Genomic DNA, 21639 nt, shown 5'->3' with positions numbered 1-21639 from the left:
GAAACCATTTATGTAACTGGGAATCATGAAAACAGCTGGAGAAACTTTAGGCTAGGGAGAACTGCAGAACTACTGAATGTCATAGGTACACAGCTGAAGTGCAGTATTATAAAGGCAGTTTATTGTCCAAGCATTTAATGTCTTTTGTTTCTCTAGTTCTTTTCGGTTCTTTGTACAGGTATCGGACCCCTTATCCGGAAACCCGTTATCCAGAAAGCTCCGAATTACGGAAAGCCTGTCTCCCATAGACTACATTTTAATCAAATAATTCAGAATTTTTAAACTGATTCCCTTTTTCTCTGAAGTAATAAAACAGTACCTTGTACTTGATCCTAACTAAAGTATAAATAATCCTTATTGGGGGCAGAACAATCCTATTGGGTTTAATTAATGTTTTATTGATTTTTTAGTAGACTTAAGGTATGGAGATCCAAATTACGGAAAGACCCCTTATCCGGAATACCCTTGGTCCCGAGCATTCTGGATAATGGGTCCTATACCTGTATATGTAAGGGGGTGGTTCACCTTTAAGTTAAATTTTAGTATATTATAGAATACCCTATTCCTAGCCACTTTGCAATTGGTCTTATTTATTATGATTTTTTTTTTTTTTTTTTTTAAAGTTTTTTCATTTTTTTGCATTCCCTTTCTGCACCTTCTCTTTTAAATGGAAGACACTGACCCTAGCAGTCAAAAACTATTTCTCTGTGAGGCTTAAAGTTAATTATTTTTGCTACTTTTTATTTCTTATCCTTCTATTCAGGCCCTCTACTGTTCATATTCCTGTCTCTCATTCAAACCACTGCCTGGTTGCTAAGGTAAACAAGGCTCTAGCAACCAGATATCTGCTGAAATATCAAACTGGAGCACTGCTGAACAAAAAGCTAAATAACTGAAAAATCATTCAGAATATCAATGTCTATACTAAAAGTTAATTGTCTGATTTGACAATGTAATTGCGATTTCCTGGCATTCCCTGTCTGCATGGCAAATGCGCTCTGCGCTCCCCCCATCAATGACGCACATGTGTACTTTTGTGTGCCTGTTTGTACACGAGGGGGGTGGGGGCGAAGCAACAGTGGGGCCAAGGTAGCAGGCCGGGTCACCTAGAGCACATGGCCGGCTTGGCCCGCCTCTGGTACTGCTCTTTGACATACTGTGCTAAATAAAAACAGAACAGAGTGCAAACCCCAACATGTGGGATCATGGAGATGGCACTAATGCATTTGTTAGAAATCCTATACTTAAGTGTCAGTATTGCTTTGATGACTGCATTGCTTATTTGGCCCTTACCAAATAGTTAATTATATAGAACCGGTCATACTCATGGTTCTTGGCATTAATTCTTCGATGCTGCTTCTTCCTCATATGGTCCTTTAATGTGTTTGTGTCTCGGAAACTTTTTTCACAGTACAAACACTGCAAGCTTAAGTGAGGATGAAAAATAAAAGAGTTGGTTAGTTAGCAAAGTACACAACAGTCTAATGGGATTCTGTATATAATATCTGTAAAAATAAAAAACTGTAAAACTATATGAAATAATAAAGACCAACTGAAAAGTTGCTTACAGTTACTGTAGTTGCTCAATAAAATACTTAAATTACTTTGAACTCTCCCTTTGATCAAAATGTAAAGTTATAGAAGATACCACCAGGCAACACTTGGTTATACCTGTCCATTTTCTTCTGTAATGCATCCAAAAATTCATTGCAATATACAATATTATCTGGCAAGCCCACATTGAAGGAATGCTCTTCATTCATATGATTAAAAATAACTGATCTGCAAGAGAGGATTTATTAGCACTTTAAGATAAATTTCACTAAACTAGTATTAGATAATGTATGCACTGTATCGCTTCAATTTAATTTGTGGAGTTATTTAAATTATACAGCACTCGGGACCTGGGGTTTCATTTGTTTAAAATTGATTGTATGGCAGATGGCCTTTCTTTAATTCATAGCTTTCTGGATAACAGGTTTTCAGATAATACATTGCATACCGTACGTAACTATATATTGTGAGACAAAAGGAAGAACCATTAATAATACTGTTTTTCTAAGTAAATATTAATTAAAAATATACATCAACAATGATTAAGCCTTCTGAAGTTTTGCTAACAGATACTGGATACACACACACACACACACACAAGTAAAAGTAGAATTAAATTACATTACTACAGCAGCAAGTTCAGTATTAGTACACACTGGGTGAGCCCCACAACCTTAGGTACCTTTGGTTTCTGGAAACTAAGCAAAAATAAACTCCAAATTTCCTGGCATCCATTCATGGGTTCAAGACAAAGCTACGCAAACAAGGTTAAGGCTCTCCTATATATATTCACTATAATGCAAAAAGATATTGTAAATCATCAAATCAATAATAGAGAAATCCTGTACTACAACTATACATACAATATAATATTTACAAGGCTGCTTATTAATTAAGTCATATTTAAATTAAATGGCAGCATAGAAACCTCTGCATTAGAATTAATGAGCAGCCCTGTAGCAGTAGCTTCTATGAATTATGGTACTGGTGCTCAAAAGATGGTCTAATTCGATCCAAGATGGGGAGCTACTGTGGGCAATTTTTAAGGCAAGAATTATTACTGGTCGTAAAATAATTTTGAATGTTATTGTTTCAAAAAATTAAATCAAAGACAAACCTGTTTCCTTTAAATTCTTCATTGCAAAACATGCACAATCTCTGTAAAGTTGTGTCATTTCTTTCATGTTGCTGCTGTTCCAAAATTTCTCTCTGTTAAATCAATAAAAAGTCAATAAGTAGCAAAAATGTTTATTATTCGGTGCCGATATATTTTGCAGTAATTTAAAGGGGACCTGTCACCCTAAGAAATAATTACAAATTGTTTTCTATTGTGTTTGTCAAGCAAAATAAACTTCAATTACACTATATAATTTTTTTAAAAACTTATTTCCTTCAGCACTGGAATCCACCATTGCAGAAAACAGGCAGGCTCCATTTTGTGGACACTGTTATTAAGGCAACCTGTGCATCCTGCCAAAATCTTGTTTCTGTGCCAGTATGGGGGCACCTGATACCCATATCCATGCACTGGTTACACAATTAGATGATGAGGAGGGAGGGGGAATGTGAGGAGTGCAGTGACATCTAAGAAGTTCTGAATTGAAAGGGAAAGTAACTGTCTGCCCCACCCCTATGCCTAAGGCATAGAGGCGGGTCAGGCAATATATGATTGACAGCTGGGACTTTTAAATGCTTATATAATGGGTATAGATTCAAGGTAAGCGATTTAAGTCACTTGGGGGTGCCTAACATTTTGGCACCCCCAAGTGACTTAGACTTTCCTTCTCCTTTAAGAGAGGCTGTTTAAATGCATACTAAATACAAAAAAGAAGCTCAAAACCACTTGCAAATAAGTTTTTACATTTATTTCAATCCAATAAAAACAGCAAAGGACCCCCCTACATGCAATGCCTAAGGCATAGATTTGGGTCTTTGAACCACTTAAATTTTGTTTGTTCAGATACTATGTTGTTCACTTGAAAAAGGGCTTTGTTCGAAACATGTAGTGGAACATGCCAATAAACACTAATTGCAGCAAAAGTCCTGCAGTATCAGATGTCCTCCATTATTCTATATCATGGTTATGTATATTAGTGCTACAACAGAAGCACAGGAGTGATAGCCTGTCTGAAAGAGTCAGCAGAACTGGAATACTGGAATGGGAAGGATTTTGAATGGCACACAGAATGCACTGAGCAGCAGTATAAAATACAATTAACAAGGAACTGCTTAAATGAAAATAAGGTTATTTTGTATGTAAAGCTATGTTTTCTATATTAATATAATATACTATGAAGCCTATATTTATGTTAGTAAAGTCACTATAACCAATTTATTAGTATTTATATTAGACATAATATGAATTTTGCCACTAGGTGGAGCTGGTAGAGAAAATTAAAACCATTTTCTAAAATCTTAAGAAAATTACAATGTTTAGAAATCAAAAAAGAAAGCCCTGTCACTCTTTCACTCCTTTCTGCATATACTAAGCTTGGAGCAGGTTGGTTTAGCAGAATTCCTAAGCTCTGAATATGACCTGATGAAGTGGATGCCAAGTAATTCCAGTAAAGGGAGATCTCGCTGCGGTTTACAAACAATTACTCTACTGTGTACAAAAGCTCAATTCTTCTTGAGTATTATTATTATTACAGCCTTTTCAGGATAAGAGAGGTTTTAATATATGTATACTCTATATATTTTGTTTTTTTGTCATTATAAAAACAGCAGTTAAATAATTAAAGTCAAAGAATACCAATTTATTTTTTTTATATATTCTTTATGGTTTGTTTGTTTTTTAATTGGGTAGTGGTTATACCCATTTTAAAATTGTGATGTAGAAATGGCTATACAAATATGCCACATGTGCATTCTGTCATTAATTTTTGTGAACTTCTATCATGACACACATGAATACAGAAAAACCCAATTTGTATTGCCGGCTTTTGACTTTCTAGGGCAATGAATGCCTGTGGGAAAATAATCTTCTAAAATATCAAATCCTTTCAATGACAATCTGAAGATCTCTTTCTGAAATATCTAAAGAACTGAAGATCAAGACTTGCTTAAAATCCTATTTCTGCTGCTGCTCATAGCAAGGAGATTAAAAAACCTGGCAGACTGTACATTTTACTTTTCATTATTACTCACAGCCAGAAGCAATGGGGGCATACAAGAGTTCACATGTAGAAAATTGCATTAAGGTTTAGTGTGAAAGATGGGTTTCCGAATAAAGAAACAAAAAAGAAATATGGGACCATGCCATACAGGATCGGAAGTGAGCCGAGAGGTTCACAAGGAGTGAAAGAAGTAGAACAAAGGAAGAAAAGAACAACAAAGCAAGTAATGGAATCCAGAGCCGCCATATGATTTTTAAGAAGGTGTGCGATGTTTGCTCACAATTTGTTTGTTGCCGTCTACAAATTTAATATGTCACATAGGATTAACTGAACTATGTAATATACGTTCTGGCTAGCAAAAATGTATATTTTCTTCTACCTATAACATAATTTGTCCCAGCAGAACTCAAAAATTGTAGCAACCAACATAAAACAGACAAGGGAAACAGGTAAAGTACGAAAGGCACTTTACAGGCCAAAGGCACTCAGTGATTCTTATCTGAACAAAACACAAGTCTACCTAGTAATAGCAAACAGTAACCGTTTAACTCATATCTGGCATATCCCCCCCCCCTTTCCAACTACAATGTAACTGAATGTAAACAAATGAACATGTGACCCTCCAAACTTATTGAAGGTTGTAATGTATTGCTTGTGGATTTCCCCTGGTTGCTGTTTCAGCTTAACACCAGAGTAAGGAGGATATCCTAGGTTCTTTTATTTCTATATACAATTGACACACCTCTCTATAATACAGAATTTAATTATAACAAAGAGCTGAATTTCATTATTAGATGCAGCTCATTTCCGGTCATCTGCCAGATAAAATTCCCTATTTAAACTCTGAGTGGCCAGCTATAGGACCCACTTTGTGTGGGCCAGGTGAAGAAACTTATTTTAGCACGTAGAGGTAGTTAAGGTGGGCAAACACTCTACAATTATGATCTTTTCCATGACCATTGATTGCAGGAAAGATTGTTTATCTACTCTACTAAGGTTATAAGCTGAATCATCAGCTATGCAGGTGAAAAATGAAATTCTTTACCCCTATCTGATGATTCAGCATTAACATTACTATGTTTGGTCACCATCAAAGGCGTCCGATCAAAATTTTCAGTCCTACCTGGTCGCCTCGTCTCCCACCATGCTTGCACTCATATTATCGAATGAAACCTTAAGTTATCAAAGCATTTGTGTAAATAGAAAGATTGTGTTTTTAATTCTCACCTTTTAAGTACTGTTTCTTCTGATATATTGTCCTTTTTTTCTACGTGATCCCTTGTTTCTAAATAAATATTTGTCCTTATTATTAGTCTTCCTATTCATCCCTTGACTTACTTACAATGCATTGAGCCTATGATTTAGTGCCTTAAGGAATGAAACATACAAAGATTATTGCTATATATTGTTCTGCAATAAAATCAATATTTTCTTCACTTGCCTGGTTGCTGTAACTACCTACCTTGTTGGATTGCAAGTATACTTATTTATAGTAATGAGCAAATCTGTCCCATTTCGCTTTGCCATAAAATTTACTAAATGGCGAAAAATTTGTGCTTTTTTTTTTTACACGACCGCGCCCAATTTTGACGCCCCCCCGTGCCTTTTTTGATGCGCCCGCACCCACATTTTTTGCAACCGCACCCATTTTGAAGCACAACAAAAATAATTTCACGCAGTGAATTTTCACGGAAGTTTCGTGAAACAATTCGCCATTGGCGAAATGTGGAAATTCGCTGCGAATCCATGCCTGCCAAAAAAAATTGCTCATCACTATTTATTTATCCTTACACTGAATGTCTGAAGGATGTGCACCTAGACCACACTACTACTCATTTTTCAGTACTGAAGCCATTTATTTGTTGTTAATGGCAGATACTGACTTCACCAAACACTGCTGAACCAGTAGTCAACTCAATGGTGTAGCTAGAGTTCAGAGGGCCCCCCTGCAGACTAACTTGAGGAGCCACCTCCCCCTCTGAGGACTAATAAAACTCATTCGAGCTGGTAAATTTATACCTCCCACATTTAAAAAAGAAAAAAGGAATAGTACCATTAAATATTTTGGTCATGCCCCCCCCCCCCCCCCAAATACCATGCTTATTTTACAAAAACGCCCTTTCCCATGCTTGGAATGGCAGCATCAGAAGCACAAACTGTACCAGAAGACCAAGTACCAGAGCAGCATCGGATCACAGCTGTAGCAGGCACTGTAAAATACCTTCGGATCCTGGGAGGCCTTATTTACGCCACTGGGTCCAATATTGGAGATATGAGTGCTTAACATGCTATATTAAGGTCAAAGAAAACCTACTTTATCTTTACCTAATTTTGTTTTCCAAAATGCTTACCCCCCCCCCCCAAAAAAAAATACAATACTGTTTATTGGAGGATGCATTCATACAGCAATGCCATAAAGTTTGCATCTGTTATTTTTATTCAAAAGTTATAAAGAAAACCATGCATTTGACCTGTTTAACTGTGTATGAACAAAATCCATTGTATTTTACATAGTTTATCATTTTACTGCTGTGAGAACATGGGTTCTAAAATGCCCAATTCTAACTTGAATGGCTGATCCATGCTTACACTGCTACTCATGTGGCATAACACAGATTTACATAATTGACATCAATTAATTTACAGAACCTGATGTATAAGTTTATTGATACAGTGTAGTAATATGTCAGATGAACAGCAGATGGAGTTAAAGGAACTGCTTTTTTTGTAAAAACCCATACACAAGCACATAATATAGTTACTAGTGCCATGTGGTTCTCTTTCCTGGAATAAAAAGATTCAATTTCTGAAAAAACAAATGCTATGTACAATATGGTTACATTCATATTAAACACGAGAAAAAGAAATGCATGTCACAACCATAAAACATATAAAAACTGTTTCTTCCAAGTTACAAGTAATTGTCAAGTAATTTTACAACTAATTGTCAAGTTACTGGGATTTTATACCACAAATATTAAGCATTAAATGGGTTATTCAACTTCAATGTTCTAATTAAACCACCAGCAATGCTTTTAGCGTGTTAGAAAATCCATTTTCCAAGAAAGTAAAAGCTACTTTTTTATACTTTTTAAATCAGTCCTTCTTCTGTCTCTCTAAGCAGTTTTCTGAAGGGATGGGAGTGGCCTATTTTGAACCTGACACACTTAAAACTTCATATATGTTTCACATCATGTCCAGGCTATGCCCTTACTTTTTTCCTATTGGACCAATTCATTGGTTGCTTGTGCACTCTAACCAGTTGCATAAATTGAAAGGGCATTGGTAAATTTCTCCCTTGCAATGGCATAGGCAAACAGACTCAGCATATTACAAACCTAACATACTGTTATGTTAGATTTGAAGCACTGTCACAGGCATAGGAAGCAATGTCAGGCTGACAGGAGACACAGCCAATATCTATGTGTGATATCATATAAGGAAGTAAAAAAGCAACTGTAGTGTTTATAGGGGTCAGTAAACCTCCCTCTCCCCCAGCACAGGGTCTGTGCAGAAGTAAAGGATCAGCAGAGGGATGATTTTGAAGTGTCTATTGTTCTATTACTGTGAACTGTTAAATTTGTAAATGTCAGCCATTAAATAGTGTATGCAGTGGTTTTACTGTGAAGTCTCTACACGCCCCTTAAATATATAATCCTATGCCTTGTGCAGTAAGTACCGGGTTCCCCTTTTATGTTCTGCCTATCAGCACTCCCAGTTGAGCAACCTGAATTGCTTACATGCAAGGTTGGTACATATACTCAAGACAACCCACATTTAAGTCATTGGCATAACTATAAAGGGATAGACCTGCGATTGCACCACAAGGTATGCCCCACTTAAAGTCAATGTAATTTGTGCCTGATATATGAAATAAAAGGAACTCTGTTATATGAGGTGCAGGTGGTCATAAGCCCGTCAGGAAAATTTAGGAGTCATCAGTTCTCCACAGATCTTTGGAAATCTGCTTGTCTAGCTTGTGGGACAAAAAAAGGGATCTGTGGAATTTGGCATACTGTCTACTGTATAATAGCTAAACCCAAAGTGTTGCGTGCAATTAATGCAAAGATAATGGCAACTTGATGTATTCACTGTCATATATAGCTACATAATTTACCAGTTACTGCATACCTTATATATAAACAGATTATTCATTAGCCTTCCACTAAGACTGAGTGCAAAACTAAGAATGCATATGCTTTCCTTCCTAACATGGATCATCCTTCTGACTTCTTAAAAATGAGCTGTCTGTTGCCATAGGCAACAAAATTTGGCTAGACTGTGTTCACTTTTCCACTATACTGACACTTGAGGCAGCTGACTACAATTTAATGAAGAACCAGCGTATACATAACTAGCAGACAAAATTGTTAAAGACCCCAAGACCTGCGGTGCAAATACTGTACAAAATCTATGGGTTAGGTTTCAGCTTATGGTAAATGTCCCGTTTTACAATTAAAAAAACACTGCAGCACTCGCTTAGCAGGTCCCACACTCGCTGTGCAGACTGTAATGTATTGAGGTTTGAACCTCAATAAGTTACAGACTGCACAGCAAGTGTGGGAGCTGCTAAGCAAGTGTTGCATGTGAATTAAGTGTTTAGCAGGCGTTAAAAACAAAAAGGCGTTTGGGGTTACTGTTAATGCTGGGAGTGCTGGGTGAAAGGAGGTGCAACTAACTGACTGCTGTGTGTTTTCTAAGTGTTACCTGGCTGACTGAGCCTACTAATTAAGGGGAGGAGTAAATCAGGTAAATTCTCACCAGGCGTTGGGCTCTTGGTTTGAACCTCAGTAAATTACAGACTGCACAGCGAGTTTAGCATGTGAATTAAGTGTCTGGCAAGCGTTAAAAACAAAAAGGGGTTTAAATCTAAAAAGGCACTACACGAGGGATTGCATTTGGGAGACTGTAAGTACCCAGTGGCAATATCAGTTCCAGTATGATTGTGTTGTGGTAGGAGGCATTCTGGCCTGTATAAAAAGTACCTCCCTGTGTTGGGTTCCATGCAGGTTTTGAGAAAGTATCATGAAGCCACGAAATGCGTCAAGCGTATGGTCCTGTCTACACATGCATAACCTGTTTTAAAAGGACTGAATAAATATTGATTTTATATTCAGCTATGTTTTGGTTGCTTCGTACATTTTTTCTTTGATTGGCGGATTGATATGCTGTCTGGGTGCCTGCAGTTAAGTGTAAGCACATACAGAGCTGTCCGGTAAGTGCTCCCGTGAATATTATTATTATTTTTTTTTTTAGGGTTCGGCATGTGGTGGAACGAGTGGACAAATTATTGGGAGGGGCTGGAGAAGACCCGGCGGTCTTGGTACACATAGGTACCAATGACAAAGTTAGAGGAGGCGGGGGGGGGAAGAGCCTCAAGAACGATTTTAAAAAAACTAGGCAATAAGTTGAGGGTGAGGACTTCCAAGGTAATTTTCTCAGATATTACCTGTGCCATGAGCAAGGTTAAGAAGGTCGCTGGAGCTTAGGGAGATTAATGCGTGGCTGAGAGATTGGTGTAGGGAGGAGGGCTTTGGGTTTTGGAGAACTGGGCTGATTTTTCAGTCAGCTACAGGCTCTTTGCCAGGGATGGGCTGCACCTTAAGTATGATGGGGCAGCTACTTTGGGGGAGAAGATGGCTAGAGGGTTGGAGATTTTAAACTAGAAATAGGAGGGGGGAAGGGTACAGCGAGTAATTCTGTGGTAAACAGGATAGAAGAGGTAGTGGGCATAGTAGGGGAAAACGGGGAGGAGACTTGCTTCAGGTTTCTGATAATGGCAAGGAGGACCATAAATTGTTCATGCAAAATGCTCATGCTGGTACCAGTATTAAATGTATGTATATTAATGCAAGGAGCCTGACTGGTAAAATGGGAGAGCTGGAGCTGCTGGCGTTGGAGCAGAAGTATGATGTGATTGGCATTGCTGAAACTTGGTTCAATGAGTCACCCAACTGGGCAGTTAATATTGGAGGTTATACATTGTTTCGGATGAGGGGCAATAGAAAAGGAGGAGGGGTGTGTCTGATCGTTAAGCAGGAATTAAAAGCAAATATTAAGGAGGAAGTGATTGTGGTAAATGAGGGAGCTGAAGCCTTATGGGTTGAGCTTCTCACAGATAGTAAAGCGTCCAGTAAATTTATGGTATGGGTATGCTATAGACCCCCTAATGTAAGCGAAGAGGAGGAGGCTCAGCTCCTGTTGCAAATAGAAAAGGCTGCTAGTTTGGGGCAAGTGATAATAATGGGGGATTTTAATTATCCTGATACTGACTGGATCAATAGTACTGCCAGGACAGTAAACGGGAACAAGTTTATAAACTTGTTGCATGACAACTTTATGTCACAGGTTGTTGAGGAACCATGCTAAATTGGATCTAGTGATCTGTAATGACCCGGAATGCAAATGTGCAAGTGGTTGAACCTCTGGGTAATAGTGACCATAATGTTATTTCATTTGATGTTTGATGCAGGAAACAAATACACGCTGGGGTAACAAAGACCCTGAATTTTAGAAAAGCAAATTTTAGCTCCTTAAAGGAGAAGGAAAGGCTAAGTCACTTGGGGGTGCCAAAATGTTAGGCACCCCCAAGTGACTTTAATCGCTTACCTTGTAATCTGATGCCCCTGTTAGGAGGAAACCGAACCAGCCCAGGGTACCTGCAGCAAGCGCTTCCTCTTCCTGCTTCGCGCTTGCGCATATACAGTAGAGTGAAAAGCAGAACTTTAACAAAGAAGCCAGTTTTTCAATCTACTGTATATGCGCCGGCCCAGGGAATTCGCCGCAGAAGAAACGCGGAAAAAGGAAGCGCTTGCTATAGGTACCCCGGGCTGGTCCGGTTTTCTCCTAACAGGGGCCCCACTATTAATAGTAAAAAAATGAAAGTTGAGAGTGTAGCCCCATTGACTTACAGTAACAATATTGTTACAGCAGATATAAAAAATGTGCTAAACCAGTTCTTTCCAAGACCCACCCAATAGCTGCACTGTTGCCTCAGCTCCAACTAGTCAGTGATTGACACAGGATTTGGTGCTTAAAGGGTTACATAAGATTAATGTGAACAAGGTACCTTGCCCAGATGGAATACACCCTCGGGTACTGAGAGAGCTAGGGTCAGTTTTACAATGGCCTCTGTTTCTGATATTCTCAGACTCGCTTTCATGTGGTATGATACTTATGGATTGGAAAAAGGCTAATGTTATTTAAAAAGGGAGTAAGATCTCAGCCTGGCAATTAGAGACCAGTAAGTTTGACATCCGTGGTGGGCAAGTTATTTGAAGGTTCGTTAAGGGATCACATACAAAAGTATGTGCTGGATAATGGCATTATGACCGATAATCAGCATGGCTTTATGAAGGACAGGTCATGTTAGACCAATTTAATTAATTTTTATGATGAGGTTAGTAAGAAGCTAGACAGTGGGGGTGTGGTAGATGTGATCTATCCGATTTTGTCAAAGCATTTGATACTGTTCCCCACAAACAACTGCTTTCTAAACTAAGGTCTATTGGTCTTAGTGAAGTTGTTTGGATGTGGGTAGGAAACTGGCTACAGGATCAGATACAGAGAGTGGTTGTTAATGGTAAACTCTCTGTTTGGAGTAAGGTTATCAGTGGGGTCCCTCATGGTTCTGTACTGGGTCTACTTTTGTTTAACTGTTCATAAATGACTTAGGGGAGGGTATTATAAGTAATGTAACAGTGTTTGCACATTCTATCCAGGATGTGACATCCTTGCAGCAGGATCTTGACCAACTGTCAATCTGGGTGGTTAAGTGGCAGATGAGATTTAATGTGGATAAATGTAAGGTCATGCACCTGGGATGTAAAAATGGAGAAGGACCTTGGAGTCCTTGTGGATAATAAACTTGGCTGTAGCAAGCAATGCCAGGCAGCAGCTACAAGGGCAAACAAGGTTTTGAGCTGTATTAAAAGGGGTATAGATTCGCGGAGGTGGGTGTTATTCTTCCCCTTTACAGAGTGCTGGTAAGGCCCCATCTAGAATATGCAGTTCAGTTTTGGTCTCCAATGCTCAAAAAGGACATTGTTAAATTAGAGAGGGTCCAAAGAAGGGCAACTAAGCTGGTAAAGGGTATGGAAAGTCTCAGTTATAAAGAAAGACTGGCCAAGTTGGGTTTGTTTACACTTAAGAGGCGCTTAGGAGGTGACATGATAACTTTGTATAAATATATAAGGGGATCATATAATAACCTCTCTAATGCTTTATTTACCAGTAGGTCCTTCCAAATGACATGAGGGCACCCACTTCATTTAGAAGAAAGAAGGTTCCGTTGAAATATTCAGAAAGGATTTTTTATTGTGAGAGCTGTTGGCTGATACATTATAAAGCTTTAAGAAGGGGCTGTTTGGCTTCTTAGCAAGTGGGGGAATACAGGGTTATGGGAGATAGCTATTGGTACAAGTTGATCCAGGGACTGGCCCAATTGCCATCTTGGAGTCAGGAAGGAATTTTTTCCCCTCTGCTTCAGGTGGGTTTCTTTTGCCTTCCTCTGGATCAACTAGAAGTTAGGCAAGTTATATATAGGCATTATGGTTGAACTTAATGGACATATGTCTTTTTTTGACCTAACTTACTATGCAGTGTATATCACATCAATGTACATAGCAGAAACATATGCAGTTAATGTTATCCAAGCATAGTGAAATACCAATTTGTTCAATATAAGTTGTTCTTCCTTTTTAAACGGCATACATTCTCTATTTAGGCATTCCTCTATCACTCCCTAGCAGTGCTGAGAACTAACACCAATCCAGACTGTTAATCCCACCTGTAATCTGCCCAAAATCATATCTTTTGGATCTCTGTGGTTCACTAATCTAACATAATGCTTTACATTTATAAGCTTAATATGACCTGTTCTGAAGAGTATTCAAATAATGACACACAAATTGTGTTTCTGTACCTTTAGTTTTGGTGAAAAGTGAGGGAGAAAAATGTTTCTATACAGAATTAACGTAGCCTATAGTAGATACCGAATGGGGAGGGATACAGGCTGAACTAGCAGGGGAATGCAAAGTAGTCCAGAGGGGCTTACTGAGACCCATGATTCATTATTGGTCAGGTCAGTACACCTCCATCAAGCCCAATTTAGAAAAGGCCCATGCAGCAACCACATGTCAGTTGGGCACAAACACTGTATATAAAACACATCTAAAACATGTCTTAAAAATCATAAATCATATTGTAGCGTACCAAGATGCTCCTCTAGGGATGGCAGAGGCTCCCTCCCCACAAGTTGGCCCTGTGCTATTTCAGCTGCCAATTGTAATATTCACTTATTAATCCACTTATTGGCAGGAATTTATACGTGCATGTTGTTCAGAAATATGTAAAAACTCACTAATCTCTCTTGCTGAAGCTCTTCACGCAAAACTCTATCTTCTGGCAAAACATCACACAGAAGGAAGAAGTTTTCTTGCTGTTCTGATTAATGTAAAAATAAAACATATTATTAATGCCCCCACATAACAACGTTAATTGTAAACATTAGAGGATTGCCAAAGGCATTAAAATATTAAATGAATAAAAATCCAATAGCCATTTACAAACTATGATCTTAAATGAATAAATCAGTTTGGCAAAAACTATTCTATACAAAGCTTGTACATTTCTGCATATTTTTGTGCAACCTGGCAGTCTGATGGCATTTTCCTTGATCTCAATAGAACATTACTTTGTATGTCAGAAATAGATTATAATCTCCTACTGTGGCATATGAATTATGCTCCTACAATAAACACTCATTTGTATAAATAAACACATGCCAAGACATATAATTTTTTCAACATACAATGACCTTTATCCTCTTGTGTTAAAAATGGGTGAAAAAGTCTACTTATATTTTAGATTCAATGGAATAGTACATATTGAGTAACATGTTTTCGGTACATAAAGCTGCACCCATATGGAGTAGAGTACTTTTAATTGGCCCTGATGGTTAATCCATATGCTAGTTTACAAAACATTTCTTCAGTTTAAAATCCTTGATCACATGAATTGTATCATCTAAAGTGCAGCTGAAACTAAAGATATATATATATATATATTTATTTATTTATTTTTTAATATGGTTGCCTGTAACCCTTTCACATATGTTTATATTTCACAGCTTGATTTTGTTTCTAATAAAATTGTCCTGTGTATTTAGGTTTCATTTTTACTTGGTCAATATTTCTTTCTTGTTTGTTGCCTGCACAAAAACAACTTGTGGGGTTTTAAATTAATAACTACTAATCTTTAAAGGGGTGGTTCAGTTTTAATTATTTTATATTAGTATGTTATAGAATGATCAATTCTAAGCAACTTTTCAAATGGTCTTGGTTATTTTAGTGTTTTTGAACTATTTGCCTTTTTCTTCTTACTCTTTGCAGCTTTCAATGGGAGTCGGTGTCCCCAGAAGCCAAAAATCTATTGCTCTGTGAGGCTACAGTTTTATTGTTATTGTTACTTTTTATAACTTTTTCTATTTAGGTCCTCTCCTGTTCATATTCATGCCTCTCATGTAAGCCACTTCCTGGTTGCTAAAGTAATTTGGATCCTAGTAACCAGATAGCTGATGAACAACACCTGCAGTGTAACTGCAGGCAATATACCAATTGTACAGTAAACTATTTGGAAGTTTTATGTGTGGAAATTGAGAAAGGTCCTTCTTTTTCTGTCAAAATATGTCAAATAGCAGAAACATTCTAAAAACAGGATCAGATAGATGTTATTCCCTTTAAACAATACATTTTTCCAGAGCATTTCTTACTTGCACAAAACAAGGTATTTATTGTTTGGTTGTGCATAAGAAATGAACAGAGCAACTGACAAATTTTAACAAATTCAGTTGCTTACCTCCCTGTTTAGTTGATGCAGTCCTAATTTACTAATGCTAAAAGGTGATGGATCTCACTAAAGATAGCAAGCATGGGCGTAAAGCTGGCCACACATATTAAAATTTTTAAAAGATCATTTAGTTATCACAGGACCAAGCTTACCCTGAAATGATTGTCTAAAAGAACAATTTGTCTATCAACGAAAACGACCATTTCAAGTTATATCGTCTAGGTGAAGTTAGTGAAAAAATAAAAAAATAAATGGTATTGCATGATCTCAGCTCTTATATATTTTTTATGCGTGAGAAGAAACTGATCAGTGGGGTTGAGATTTATGCATTATGTATTAAATATTACCCTTCGATTACACTTTAACTTTTGGTAACTTTGGGTTAAAGTTACTATCTAGTGTTGGAAGTTACTATTGTATGTGTGCTCCCTTCTTTTCCATTTTTTAGATTTTTATAATGTGAATACTATCACTGGGAAACAATTTGTGCTTGTTGTTTCCTTCTCCTTTAAAGGCCTTCACAGAAATATTGCTTCTGGAGTTATGGTGTTATCTATTTTAGATCAAGCAAATTGCATCTGGGGATGAAACCTAAGCAGTATTCTGCTGCACATAACGCAGATGCCAAATGTGAGAGCTTGTATAAAGTTCAGTTAAAAAAAGAAAGAAACAAAATGTATCAGAGAGAATTCATCTGATATTAGCTATGAGTTAATAATAAGTGCAAGTGCACTAGTGCCAGTTTGTATAGGTAGTTCAAATGAGCAATGCTACCATTTGCATTCATACTGTATAAAAACTTAACCTAGTACTTACCTACTGGCGCTTCAGAGTTGGTTCTGATTACAGAACAGAATTCAGTAATTGGTTGTTCAGAAAACCTTTTCTTCCAATAAAAAATGTACCTTGAAGAAAAAAATTGGTCCAAATTTACTAATCAGTTTTACAACTATATATCCAAATCATTAGATTCTGTGTCAGTGCTGAATGTTTACATAGCAAATAATGTTCATTTATTCAAAAATATAAGGATATTCTAAGTCAGTGAGGAGTAACATGGCCATAAAAAAGTGTAAGGTGTGAGTCTTTTAAACAGGATGTTAATGGCACACACATGCACATGCTGACACACATTTTTGTGTTTGTTTTGACAAAATAAAAATACTCCTGATTTGCTTTTCCTTTACAATCTTTTTTTTTTTTTTTTTTAACTTATTCTTAAGTATGGTGTGTTTTCTTGAAAACTCACTAACAACATATTTTCAAAATAGTATGTTTTAAGCACTTCAGTCACTATGGAAACCTGATGGAAAGACGCAAAGACAACAGAGGCTGATATTTTAGTAATGTGTTGTCTTGTATATGTTTAATCAGGTACACACAATAGCAAAACTTAATAATGAAGTATGCCAGCTAAAAATACTAAAATAATTTTAGAAAATGTCACCATTACCATTTAAGATATTACAGTATTTTCTATGTTAAAGACATTTAAAGGCACAATAATTCAAACACAAGCATCAATAACTGGGCAAAGGCTGGAACATTCTGTATATAGCCACTGACAGGGTCAAGCCAACATAGCCAAGACCTACAACATAAAAAGGTAAACAATACTCAGGATATAAGGTAGGCACTCACAGATATGCACAGGTGTTAAAAGAAAACATTTTTTAATAGAATAGCATAGGTACTAAAAATCCATGTGTTTTGTGCTCTGGTGCGCTTAGTGATAGCTATAAATACTGGCTGTCCATGGATCTGTGTGTGTCTGCCATATATGCTGAGTGTAGTACCACTACACTACTTATGGCTAGTCTGCCAGGTTACCAAGGTCCTATTGTAGGACAAGCCTCCTTTCCACCATACACTCATTTAACATAGACACCATTAGGCATGTTTTACATCTTGTGGTTTTTATAGTTGGCCCAGGGTGTCAGGTATTCTATTGGGAGCCTAAAGGACTCAATCCAGCACTTAATCTACTTTAAATAGAATTCAAAAAGGTACTCTTATAGTGTAAAGTTTAATAATTAAATAACAGCTATAATATTACTCTTACAGTTTGCAGAACACGCACAAGTTTACCAAGCATTACTATGGGTCCCATTTATCAGCGGTCATATTTTTTCCATTTTCACAAATTGCGGTTTTTAGAACTAAAAGGTTTGGGTGGGGGAGATGTGCCAACTTATACACAATACACGTATGATGCAGGGTTTACATGTCCTTTAAGATAAACAACCCTTTAAAATTAAAAGCTTATCTCCTATATGCTTTTGGACATACTATAGCCCTAACAAAACACCATGTAAATTTTGCCCAAGCATAATCATATAGAAGTGCAATTTGCTCAGTCCTCAGATCTATTTAATTGTTAGCTTTGGTTGATGACAGGGTACATACTCCAGTCAGGCTAGATTCTTAATTCTGGCCAGTCAACTGAAGCAATTCATCTAGCATTTCATGGATTAACCTGCTTGGCAGAGGGATACTTTTGGATACATATAGATACAATGGAACATATAGTTACACAGTAAATCATTAAAATAATAAGATGTATTAGTGTGTAGTGTGTCCATTAGTTCTCTGATTTGAAAGCTGCTGCTAATGTAATGGAACATATAGCTGCAATGGAAATCATTAAAACAAAGAAATATTAATGTGTAGAATGTAGTTGCCCTTGAATTTCTGTTCTGAAAGTCACTGCCAATATTTGTTGCAATATTAGAAAAATGCACATTATATTGGTTGACATATTATATTCGATTAAACTAATATCACACCTAGAATTCATGTTGCCGGTTTTCAAAAACCACAATACAGTGTTTTGTAATTTGCCTGTCATTAATAAGGAAATGACAGCACCTTGTGCAAAACCTGTCAAAGGAAGCTTTTACCATGGTAACACATGAACTTTTCTGCAATGGACCTAATGGGTTTTGCTGATTTCTAAGAAGCATAATCTTAAAAGATATTTTGTTGTTTGGGGGGGGACGCCAAATTTAATTTCTATATAATGGTGCATGCTGGGAACTGCATGCTTGTAGTCACAGCTGCCTCATCGGAATAGGTCCTTCTTTTTTAGAGATAAAGGATCATTTCATTTAATTACAGTCTGTACTATATGTCCAGCTGCACCTCCATCTCTGTAATGATATGTCATCATCATCTATTTATAACAGTCAGGAGACTAAGAATACATTAAAAAGAACAAGGATTGAAACAGGGTAAAATGTGAGGATTAGTGGTTAGAGAAGTAGATATAGCAGAATGAACATACAGGGGGCCCAAAGCAGTGGATGGGTGTCCATGCTTTATGAGGTGAGGGTATGTTACCTCAAAATGCCATTTTCATATCATTAGTCACATCCTTGTCACTAACAGACTTAAAGGACATGTCAACCCCAAAAATAATTTTTTGCCTAATAAGAGAAAACATAATTATAAGCAACTTTCCAATATCAATGTATTGAAAATTATTAGTGCTTTAAAAGTTATTTGTAGTGTAACTGCTATGGAAAGCAGCATTTGCTAAACTCCTGCTTGTTACTTTTTAATCAATGTTGCAAGTGCCAGGGTCCACCAGCAAGGCAGGTCTGTCAGTCTGGTTTGTGTTACATTGTTTCAAATGCCAGAGCCACCAGGACAGAGAATAAAAAAGGACAAACAGACATTGCTTTTAATATCAGTTATATATACAAATAACAAAAAAACCATTACAAATATATAATTAAGTTTTCTTTTATTAGGCATACATTTTGGGGGGGGGGGGGGGGGAGTTGACATGTCCTTTAAGGCCTTGCAATGTAAAATGCAGAGGCATTTTACTAACCATTTTAATATAATATAAAAAAAAAAAGCAAGTTTTCAAAATATATTAAAAAGACAGCCCTTTTTAACATGAGCTCAATGAATAGGTCTTATGCTGAACATACGTTTCCTATTGTTTTAATTAGGAAATATTTATGGTTTCTGTTATTTCTGGGACTAAACAAGAAGAGGTTGTTCAAAAGTAATTAGGGAGCTCTGAAAATTGGCCTATTTATAGAGGGGCAAAATATTGTAAACCCACCTTTCAAATGAGTGCTTTTAATGGCATAAAATAATAGGCAGAAAGTAATTTCAACACAAGTGCCTTTTGTTGTGTTCATTTTTTAGCAAACGTGTTTTAGGTGTATAGTTTCCATTTAATACATTTTTTTATTAATTTTGAGGTTGAGGTTATGTGTAAGGGAAAGGGCACATAGAGCATTTTTATTAGGAAAAAAATGCCGTCTCCATGGGTAAAGTAACACAAGCATAATTTCCCACAGACTAAAATCTGAATTACTGCATCCCTGACAGCACAATTGTTTTGTCACATAAAAAGAAGAAATTAACATTTTTGCACAATAATGTGATTGTACTGTCAAGGGTTTAGTTTTAGAGTGTTTATAGAAAGGGTGTTTTCCGAGAGGCGTGCCATTGCCCTTGACAAAATTGCAATTAAAGTAATTTTTGCCTCTTTTAAAATTCCATTTTCTCCTCTTCCTGACTACTCATACTACTGCAACACAGCATTTGTGGTAAGTTCTCCTCCAGCAGAGACTCAGTTTCCCAAAATATATAGCATGTTCTGTGATTAACAAAGTTGCCAAGAAGGGGAATAAAAGCAGTATGTAAGGCATTATGAGAAATGGAGTCTTTGCTGGAGGAAAGTTGATTTGTGACACTTTGTTTCTTTAGTGTGGCATACTGTGAAGGTAACAGATAATAGAAATGGCTTTCAGTTGCAATTTAATATATAAATAATTTGAAATAATTGAAAGTTTTTAATTAACATACAATGTCTTAGAATCACAGTTTCCTTCATTATGCAAAGAAAGTAACATTTTATTACTGGGCACATCCCCTTTAATGTAAAAAATCACCACACCATGAAATTTCCTAATTATGATTCAGTGTAGACACTACTTTACTTTATCTAGGCCCAGTGTGAAGACTAATAAAACTAAAATTTGTAGTGTGAATGCCAATTTACCGTCTTTGCTGAAACAAGAACATTTACTTGTGCAAGGTTTTCACACATAATTGGTATAAGCTAAGGGAGGCCTGACCAAATATTGGACAATAAGGCTAATGGCACACAGTACACATACAGGGCAGATTATGGCCAAAAAAGGCACATTTGAGCACAGTGGATTTTATCTGATGGCGTCTTTTACACCCATGTGAGATAATGGCCTGTGTCATTAACCTAATGTTACAAAAATCTCTGCCTTAGGAAAACAGACTGAAGTCAGCATGGGCAATCAGTTTCTGTTGCCGCTCTCTTACAAAGTAAAATGATGCAATGTATACCGTGTATCTATAATGTAACATGTGTCGATGGGGGAATGCAGAACAAAAGTGCGGTTCAGGTTTCCGGTAGGTTATTACACACACAAAGAACTTATATGCTTGTCAACATAAAGGATTCATTTTTAACAAAGTACTGAAATAGACTGAAGTATCTGGGCAGGAAATCCTCTATGAATCTCATCCTGCCATGGCATGGCACTATGTGTGCATTACAAGAAAGACTTGTAACAGGGAGGAAATAATGTATGTGTAGCTATTGTGTGACTGATAAATGTTATGATGTTGCATTCCTGGATTTTACATTGTCTTGCACTTTTTATTGTTTTTTTAAGCTACAAAAAAAAAAACCATATTCATTGAACATTTCCATGAATTTATAATTTCTGGCAATTTAGTCTGGTCTCATATCAAGTGTGAAAAAGAGGTTAATAAGATCACACCTTCCCTCGTGTTCTTCATATTACGCACTTTATTCAAAAAGACATGTAGTCAACCACATAGGATTTATTGGCCAGGTCATAACACTGTTATAGATAGTCCTGGTGTGGTAGCCCCAAGAGAAAATTGTGCATTGGTTAAATAAAAATGGAGTGTTGGGGTAGATGCCTTGGGCAGAATACACTTTTTAATTAAAGACAAAAAGGGCAATAATATAAAAAGAGGCAGAAAAGTGTTTTTTTAATCCTTTTACCACTTTGTAATATGCAAAGTTGCAATATGTTAGATATCCCCCAGTGAATTTATTGAAGTTTTCCCTGGGCACCTGGGTGCACTGTGC

General features: G+C 36.8%; 1 protein-coding gene across 2 annotated transcripts in view; it reads right to left on the bottom strand.

Moving 5' to 3' along the window:
- The window catches only part of znf277 (zinc finger protein 277), a 70472-nt gene that overhangs the window by 12049 nt on the left and 36784 nt on the right, over window positions 1-21639 (bottom strand). For both annotated transcript variants that reach the window (XM_012959939.3, XM_012959941.3), the window contains exons 3-7: window positions 16335-16423; window positions 14032-14114; window positions 2672-2763; window positions 1672-1782; window positions 1294-1426 (exon numbers count right to left, since the gene is read on the bottom strand). In XM_012959939.3, the coding sequence (XP_012815393.1) occupies window positions 1294-1426; window positions 1672-1782; window positions 2672-2763; window positions 14032-14114; window positions 16335-16423 (508 nt within the window). The remainder of the gene's footprint in view (window positions 1-1293; window positions 1427-1671; window positions 1783-2671; window positions 2764-14031; window positions 14115-16334; window positions 16424-21639) is intronic.

Source organism: Xenopus tropicalis, chromosome 3 (assembly GCF_000004195.4).
Source record: "Xenopus tropicalis strain Nigerian chromosome 3, UCB_Xtro_10.0, whole genome shotgun sequence".
NCBI classification, from domain to species: Eukaryota; Metazoa; Chordata; class Amphibia; order Anura; family Pipidae; genus Xenopus; species Xenopus tropicalis.
The sequence above is the reverse complement of the archived record's forward strand: the minus strand, read 5'-3'. Positions and strand labels throughout refer to the sequence as shown.